This window comes from Opisthorchis viverrini (assembly GCF_000715545.1).
Source record: "Opisthorchis viverrini unplaced genomic scaffold opera_v5_194, whole genome shotgun sequence".
Taxonomy (NCBI): Eukaryota; Metazoa; Platyhelminthes; class Trematoda; order Opisthorchiida; family Opisthorchiidae; genus Opisthorchis; species Opisthorchis viverrini.
Genome location: NW_008751850.1, coordinates 620,902 through 630,088, shown reverse-complemented (window position 1 = coordinate 630,088; position 9,187 = coordinate 620,902). Strand labels below are relative to the sequence as shown.

General features: G+C 46.9%; 1 protein-coding gene across 1 annotated transcript in view; it reads right to left on the bottom strand.

Annotated features, from left to right (window-relative positions):
• T265_07943 (hypothetical protein) overlaps positions 1-8,931 on the bottom strand; it is a gene marked incomplete at both ends in the record, with an annotated part of 40,355 nt that extends 31,424 nt beyond the window's left edge. The window contains 5 exon segments of the mRNA XM_009173608.1: positions 2,274-2,358; positions 8,070-8,177; positions 8,194-8,452; positions 8,495-8,614; positions 8,650-8,931. Coding sequence (XP_009171872.1) covers positions 2,274-2,358; positions 8,070-8,177; positions 8,194-8,452; positions 8,495-8,614; positions 8,650-8,931 — 854 coding nt within the window.
• Positions 8,932-9,187: the final 256 nt, after the last annotated feature.

The following is a 9,187-nucleotide window of genomic DNA, read 5'->3' as shown; positions in this document are numbered from 1 at the left end:
GACAAACCAAATGCATACAAAGTGACGGTACCCGTTCCAGATCGCTCCGTTTTGTGGCGTGCAGTCGAAGCAGTCAACTAGACGGTGTGCATTAGCCGTCGTATAGTTCAATGTCTCACATGCTGGACGGAGTGAGGACACGTTCGGTGTTACAAAACAACTTCGGAATTTCAAACTGGAAAGATGCAGGAGACGTTCGAAACCCTTTGGTTGGGATTCGGTTTGTTCACTGACCTAATTTGATGCATATGGTAAATTCTCCTTAAGGATCATGGTGTGGTTATTGGAGATATGTTCACTCCCAAAAATTTGTCATACTGAGAGCCGAGAGATATGGGGAGACAATAAGCGGGGGTGATACGCCACTCCAATGTAGATGTTGCATTTGAAAGCCTTTTACGCATACGTGACTCAGTGCAAGGCCGGATTGCTAAAGTAAAAAAACACGTATCATCGAGGATAAGGAGAACAGGGAGACTGGTGTTTGTGAGCGTAATTGTCAGTTGCATGCGATGCTAATCGGTTCNAAGGATGTGCGGGATGATACAGAAAAAAATCCGTCTTTCAACTGTCTTTGTTAGAACGCTAAATGAATGAGGTAAACACCAATGGCATACGAAATCAAGACCCAACCATCGGAGGCTTCCGGACAGGAAACGCCTCATTTCACATGATTTCCTGGTTGGTTCATGAAACCCACTTAATTAAACACTAAAGCCTTACAGCAGACTACTTGGTCAACTTGTACAAGACTTGTGTAAAGCACCAAAGTACGGTTTAACGCGCACTGATTCCTAGTTAACCTTACTTTTCCTTGACGCGGTCAAATCGTTCACATGTGGCGGAGAAAAACACGCTCTCTAGAGACTACCACTGGACTCTACCATTGAATAACTTCGAATGAGAAAAAGGATGTGCGGGATGATACAGAAAAAAATCCGTCTTTCGTGTGCTCCCAAAACCGAGAGCTAATTTTACTGTGGCCACTGCCTGGAACGGAATTATCCCAATCTACGGATATCGGAATGCATCCGCGCAATAGAAACTCAGTGGAAATAGTGTTCCAGTTTTATTTTTAATCAGAGACTCGGCGTTGAACTACTGGATGTAAAAGTGGTGAACCGCCCAGCCGACGATTACAATGGTCGAATTCTCCAACCGAACTAGATGGGCTTTTACCGCAAGAAGGCTGAGGTCCACCCGCCAACCTGGCCAAGGTTAACTCACTTCTTAAAGAAGGATCTCTCTCATCATCATCGACAGTGTTCAACACTGATGCCTCCCTGCCGTAGATCTCTCTCACCTACGGACAAGTGCATGCAGCCCAATATAGGTTGGATTTCAGGTGAAAGTCAACAACAGAGGATCTGCTCCAAGATCACATGATAAACCACATGCATACAAAGTGACGGCACCCGTTCCAGATCACTCCGTTTTTGTGGCGTGCAGTCGAAGTAGTCAACTAGACGATGTGCATTAGCCGTCGTATAGTTCAATATTTCACATGCTGGACGGAGTGAGGACACGTTCGGTGTTGCACAACAACTTCGAAATTTCAAACTGGAAAGATGCAGGAGACGTTGGAAACCCTTTGGTTGGGATTCGGTTTGTTCACTGACCTAGTTTGATGCATATGGTAAATTCTCCTTAGGGATCATGGTATGGTTATTGGAGATATGTTCACTCCCAAAAATTTGTCATACTGAGAGCCGAGAGATATGGGGAGACAATAAGCGGGGGTGATACGCCACTCCAATGCAGACGTTGCATTTGAAAGCCTTTTACGCATACGTGACTCAGTGCAAGGCCGGATTGCTAAAGTAAAAAAACACGTATCATCGAGGATAAGGAGAACAGGGAGACTGGTGTTTGTGAGCGTAATTGTCAGTTGCATGCGATGCTAATCGGTTCAATGACTAGACAAGTGAATGAACTTGGATTCAGATTGGATTACTACTCTGTCATACGTCAACTGAGTTTGCATGCTCTTGGTGCAAGGGGCCGTAGCTCTGACAGACGCGGCTAGATGTTAGTGGCCTGAAAAACCTATCGACCGCATGACCGAGCGATCGTGCATCCACCTTCTTCGATGGTCGGCCCACAATAACAGTCCTAACGTGTCGCAGAGTGCCGACGATTGAACCTGCCGTCATTGGGTTTTTACGTGATCGGAAAACCCAGCAAGATCCGTTTGATTTTTAATACACTGAAAGGCAACAAAGCGATTTGGTATTTGAGAAATATAAACGATAGAGACTAACACCAGTACTCACGTTTCAATGATTTCATATCCCGTATCCCGATACAGTATGGGGAGACGAGCATTCATCAAAATGAATGTGCGCTTCAGCTGCTTGTCTGCATGAACAACAAAACAAAGAACCATAGCAATAAATGAGCCGCACGTGCTTGTTTCAATAAGCAGTAAATTATTTTGCATTTCACAGCTGCCAGAAACATTTGGGAGACTGTAAAATAACCGGTGGGCTGTGTTAGTGTGTGCCTCGCGGTCTTTTGACCAGACAGAGACAAATTAGCTGATCTCCTCCCATGGTTTCAACGCAGACCCTTGCCGATATCGTACGCTGTTGTTTCTCTGGGTCGGTATTCAGTTTATATATATATATATATATATATATATATATCTACCATGCCACCAGAAGGATGCACGAGGGGTGAGATACCGCCAGGGTGCCCAAGCCCAGATAAGAGCAATGGAGATGTTGGTGGTAAGTTTAGAACCACGTTCCTGTCAGTAAATTCAAACCTGAACCATCTGGAGATTAACTAGTACAAACTTCACCTTGTTTGGAACTCATGAGAAAGGAGCGATTCCCAAGACCTCCATATAACACCAGGTCAATTACAGCAGTGAAGCATCAGTGCCAACACAGATTAACCTGTCTTTATGATGATGATGATGATGATGATGACGATGATGACAATTATCTAATGGGTATCCTGCTGGACCGATTTTTCATGTGGTGACCTGACATTTTGGGCCGATCTGGATATGTATGAGTTGCTTTCCAGATACTCTCATGCAACATCGGCCGTCGGGTGGTATCACCAGCCGGGTCGCCATACTTCGTGAAAATAGCAGCGCGGGAAAAAACATCCTACTGCTGACGTCTCCTTTCTCACACTTTGCCGTATTCCCACCAACCCACGTAACCCACCCCACCCCACCCTACCCAATTAGAGCACTCGCTCCGCAGGTTCAAGCCCTAGGATTGACTGCTGGGTTCGCTATACATTATAATCCGTGCACCCGACTTGAACAACAGCCGTAAACACTTCGAAGTCTGTGTGTGAATCCCGAAAGTTGGTCTACTAATCTGCCTTTAATGTTCGCACACTCAATCAAGCAGGACAATAGGTGGTTCTTGCTCGTAAGCTGGATTCCCTCTGCAATGCATGCTATCTGACAGAAACAAGAATACGGAACGCAAGTGCTTTAATTAAACTAACTTCACCCTTACATTCTTCCAGGTTTCGGCCGCGTACCTCTAGTGATGCGGCACCGCTGCAGTTGGACATGCCGGAGTGAGTATTGTACTGAACGGTCGAGTGTGGGTGTACCTATTTGGTTGGATATCCGCGGATAGTCAACCCCACGCAGCTCGTTTGGCAAAGTTTGTGAAGGAATCCCGAGAAACTGAAACCCATCGCACTTTGTTTATTGTCTACGTACGCTCCAAGGGTCTGTAGCTCTGGATCTGTCAGAGTTTATATGGGTGCTCTTTCACAAGAGACTAAAAGTTCACATATAGTGGTGGTTACTGGTGACACGAACGCTCAGGTAAGTAGACTAAGCGCTGGTGAGTTCCAACTTGTTGGTGGTCGTTGGTTGGACGGACACACAGAGAGCAGAAAGCATCCGCTTCAGGCGTGTGCTGACCAAAGGCTGTGCCTTTGCCATACCAATTTATGAGAACAGTGGAAATCGTCTGACAACGTGGTGCCCCCAAACGAAGTGGCCACGAGTCCACATAGACCTCACCGCCGTCAGCTACCGGTGGCGAGGGTCGATCATCGCCAGCCACTCTTTCTGGACATTCATCATGCACTTGTGCTCTATTTCCATCGACTTTTCAGGTTTACGCAACCGTCAGCTACCGGTGGCGAGGGTCGATCATCGCCAGCCACTCTTTCTGGACATTCATCATGCACTTGTGCTCTATTTTCCATCGATTTTTCAGGTTTACGCAAAACGCGCAGACGTCACTTAGCTCTTGAGAAGATGGTGAAGCCAGAAATAAAACCTCTCGCAATCGGCTCCTAGAACGCCCCAAGATGGTCCTATGTCAGGTATTAACGGTCGTTGGAAACAGATATTCAAAGCACTACTCAAAGCCGGAACTGCTGCCAGCGGTACCAGCCTGCCAACATCAACCGTGTCTTTGCTGGAGGCCCGAGGCTGGATTCCTTCAGACCTCAACCACAACTCAACTCGACACATCCGATGCCAAGTGAAACTGAATATCCAAGCACACTAAGAAGCTTGGTGGACCCAAGTGGCCGAAGGAAGAAAGATGCAAAAAACTCGGAAAACATCCGCAGGCTGTTTTACGCGATTTGTTCGACTGGTCCTCGGAAGCCTCTAGTAAGTGAGACCATCAGGGACCAAAATGGATCTCCGATATTCAACAACGGAGAACGTTTGGATCGTTAGGTACAGCACTTCGAAAATCAATTCAGTTGTCCACCTGCTATCTCCAACCCGGAATCCTTGCATTCAACAGAAAGGAGGAATGTGAATGTGGAACCCCGTTCTGTCTCAGAAGTGCCCGAGTATTCGTCTCCACTCAAGCAGTATCGTGCTCCCAGAGCAACCAGGTTTCTGACACAACTGTTTTCCACCAATTTACGGCGGCGCAGGGAGCGCTACTCATGAGTATATACTCCATAAGCTACGCTAGTTAGATCTGCGCTGAATACGCCAGATTTTTGCTTTCTCTGCCGAGCCATTCTTTCCAGACGCGCTCACAGTGGATATGACTACCAGCTGATCAGCTAATGATTTGACAGTATTGTGTGAAAGCCTCGACCAGTAAACTCAGTCGCATTAGCAACTACCATCTCCCGCAGCAGCTGTGACAAACATGGTGCAAATGGTGTGTAGCTAAATAACTGGTAGTCAGTTGATAACTCACTGGGTCACTTTTCTTGTGGCTTCAAGGAATGACATTTGGCCACCTCCAAGTATCAACAATGTGTGGGTCTTGGAATAACCCGCCATTGGTGCCAAGTCAGTCAGCATGATTTGTGTTCGCAAACACGAAGCTTTGTTCAAACAACTGGTCGAAAGAGAACGGCGCTACTTTAGCGGCTTAGAGTAAACTATTTAAGTTTTACGAATTTGTAAATACACTCCAAGAAAGTGTCCGCAACCAGCTTGAAGTTCGTGCCAGAATATGAATGTGCAGTAATATGAAGTGACGACGCAAGAGAGACGCAAGGTATGTTGCGCACCTGTCTCATCAATTTCTCCTGGGATGAGATCACCGCACCCCTGTACATTGTCCGGGGTTCCGCCAGTGATACGTCGATCCACAGAATTAGCTAAGACAGAACACCGGCGCTGCTTAAATGTGAAAATTGTTCCCACCGGTCCCGAACATAATTCAGCCCGGCTAATTATTAGAGGCCAGATGAAATTCAGCATGCGCGTCAACTGCTGTAGATGGAGGGCTAAGGAAAAGGGAAGAAGTGAAAAATGCCGGAAATACCATAAAATTATTTCAGCCAGTTCGTGCGACCCGTCACCAAAAAACGCCAGTGAGGGAAACGTTTAAAGATCAAACTGACGCCACCTTCTTCAATAAAGAAGGACACCTGGAGAGCTAGTTAAAGCACTCTGAACAATTGTCATCACTCGTTTGAATTCTCGAACTGCACCTAAACCCTGGAAGTTAAATCTGCAACTCCCCATGGCCTCCGAAGTTTTCGACTGAATATGTTTCCTCAAGCGTCACTTAGCTTCTGGGGCGATCTCAGACCTCTTACCGACATTAGTCGAGGATCCGGGTGAAGTTTCCACTAAGTAGTTACTTTGTCATTTTTCCGTTTGGAAGAATATTGTCATAGACCACTGGGGGAACGGAAATAGTACATATTTCCGAACGTGCACCCTGGTGGAGCCGTTAATCACGGATACTAGCTTGACCTCATTCTTAACGGGACTCGGCGTCACACATCCTTTATCGCCTTACGGGCGAGATGGGTCGGTGGTCAGATCGCATATCTACTGACCGGAAGGTCCGTCGTTTGAACCCGGTCTCCGCCTCTCGCTCCCCCTGTCTAGCAGCATCTCAGCCCTCGTGCTTCCTCTGGGTGGCATGACAGCTAGGCACCGAATGATGTTACAACTGATCGATATAGGTGGTCAGGAAAACCCTGTCGACCTGAAATATGCAGACGACATTGTTTTAGTCTTCGAATGGATGACACAGGGTTTTCCAATTAACTAACCAAAGCTTTCGGTCCTTTGGCATGCGACTTGTACCCATAAAGTGCTCTCGGAAATGCAGTCAACAGACCAGTTGCAACCCAAGGAGAAGCACTAGGCGTGGCATTTTACTTATCTTGCAAGCTCCGTAGTTACCCGTTCTACTGTGACAGAGGAGGTTAATTCATTAAGGCTCGAATCACTTTTGCTAATCTGGAACATCTATGGCGGCACAGCGGAATACCCCGACCTCTGCATCCCGACTTCTGTCTAAGATTGGACAACCTGGCAGTATCCCAACTCTCGTGCTTCCTTCCGGCGTTATGGAAGTTAGGCACTGAAAGGGTATTACAGCTGAACGTGTGTATCAGGTAACAACACTGGCTGTTTTGTAGTATGTAATAGAAAAAATCTTTCAGCCGTAACACCCTCCGGTGCCTGGCTGCCATTCTACCCGAAGGAAGCACGAGGGCTGGAATACTGTCAGGTTGCCCAAGCCTAGCCAGAAGAAGTCGAGAGGCAGAGGTCGGGTTCGAACCACAGAGCTTTCGGTCAGTAATTTTGCGCTCTAACCACTTGAGCCATCTCGCCCCTTTTGTTTTGTAGTAGGAATGAGACGTTGCTTCTTAGTTCAGCGGAAATGAAAAGCCTTCAGGTCTTCGACAAGCGTTGTTTCAGTACGATAGCTCATGTGGGCTTGTGCCGTAGAACTCCCAAAGAAACAACTAGAAGGAAAATGCTCAGCAGTGTAACTGGGAGTTCAATCGAGGTCGGGCGCGAACCGGGGACCTTTCAGTCTGTAGGCTGGCGCCTCAATCACTGAGCTATCTCGACGCCCATGTATTGCGGATGCCAAGCCATCCTTCACAGAAGAGCTCAGTGTTTTCCATCCCCAATTTGGAGTGGCATAAACAGCAGTGGATAACCCTTGACCTGGTGGAAGGGTATGAAGTGTCACGAAAAGTATGGATACTGACAGTGACGCCCGTCTTCGAGGATGGGGTCCGTGTGCTTGCAATGAGCATGGCTGGAAACTGCTGCATAGTACGGATGCTAATCGATGTCAGCAACCATGTCTGTTTCTATCCGGGGTACCTCATCGAGTGCCTGGAGATGTATGCATTTGAGGATAATGCTGATAGGTTAGTACTGTCCCTTCCCGATCCACATAAGGCTGTCATAAGAATTATGGCTGTACAGCGAAGAAGCACCAGTGTCAAACATGGGCGGTGCTGTCGACGGTAATAATGATGATGCGCACATGTTTACTTATACTCTCATGGCCGACCAGCTACCAAGGGACGTCATCCCGTCCTAATTCGACAGATCGTTGAAAGACCATCTGAGACGGTCCGTCAAAGTGTCCGTCATCGTCAAGTTCCTGGTAGGCTAAACAGTGAGCTCCTTCCGCATGCACTTGCAGTTTAGTGAGGATGGAATGCTAATTGCGTTGCTCGGGGATAAAACCCGCGTGTCCTTGAGTTTAACGTGCGCTGCACAGACTTATACACATCACAAAGGCGAAATCAAATACGCTGCATTACTGCGCACCTCACAGAGCTTGTTCCGGCAAATGTACTAATTGAAAGAAGGTGCACAAACGCAAACTTGCACTTACCATAAAGTTTCACATATTCCTTATCTGGATGCACACAAAGAGCAAGATTGCTCACTAAAGTCCAAGGAGTAGTTGTCCATGCAACCAGTTCCACGTCAGGATGATCATCTAAGGGGAAGCTCACAATGACTGTAGGTATCAAATAGGCGTGTTCGAATTTTACTTGCAGGGTCCTGCACATCACGATAGTTCTGGCCAGCTTCGAAGTTAGATAGCGGGGTTGCGCAGGCAGTGGAGAAGGGCATTACTTTCACACCGCGATACACAAGGCCCTTGTCAAAGAGTTGCTTGAAAACCCACCAGACGGACTCCATAAACCATGGATACATTGTTCGATAATCATTTTCAAAATCTATCCAACGTCCAAGCCGCCTTGTCACGTGCTGTGTGTCTTATAGATACAGAGAAAATGACGACTAACAAACCTCCCATTGTTCACTGTACTTCATGACGATTGCTCTGCACTTATCGTTGTACGCTTTGATACCCATTTTAGCGACATCATCAGGTCCGGTTATTCCATACTCCTTGTCAACTTCATATTCCTATACGTGACTTCAAAATAACAAACAGAACATACAACAGGCAAGCCATGACAATCCCACCCAAATCGACGGTCAACATGGAAACCAGATTGATGGGCGTATCGTGGAATGATATCTTTAATGGTACCAGCCAAGAGATGTCCGTAATGGGGGAGACCAGTTGCAAAGGGCGGTCCATCATAAAACGTGTAGCGCGGCCGATTGGACGACTGTTTCAAGCATGTTTGAAATATTTTCTGCTTTTCCCAATATTCAAGTATTACGACTTCTTCCTCGGGGAAATTTACGGAAGCAGGGAGTTGTGAGACTTCCGACATGATACCAGCGTGGTGAACGACTCAAGGCAGTAAATTCCCAGCCAATGAATTTGCGGCTCAAGGTCATTCGCGGAAACCTGATTTGATGAATGAAGGCGAGGTCCATTGCTAATGGACTTGTGCAGTTTGCTCCAGATGTGTGTCGAAAGAAAGCTTTTATCCCAAAGCTTGACATGTCACTGCATGTGTACTCACTCGATCCTTAGACTCACACCCTAAGGTCTTCTGAAACCATAGTATGAACCAAAGAAACATT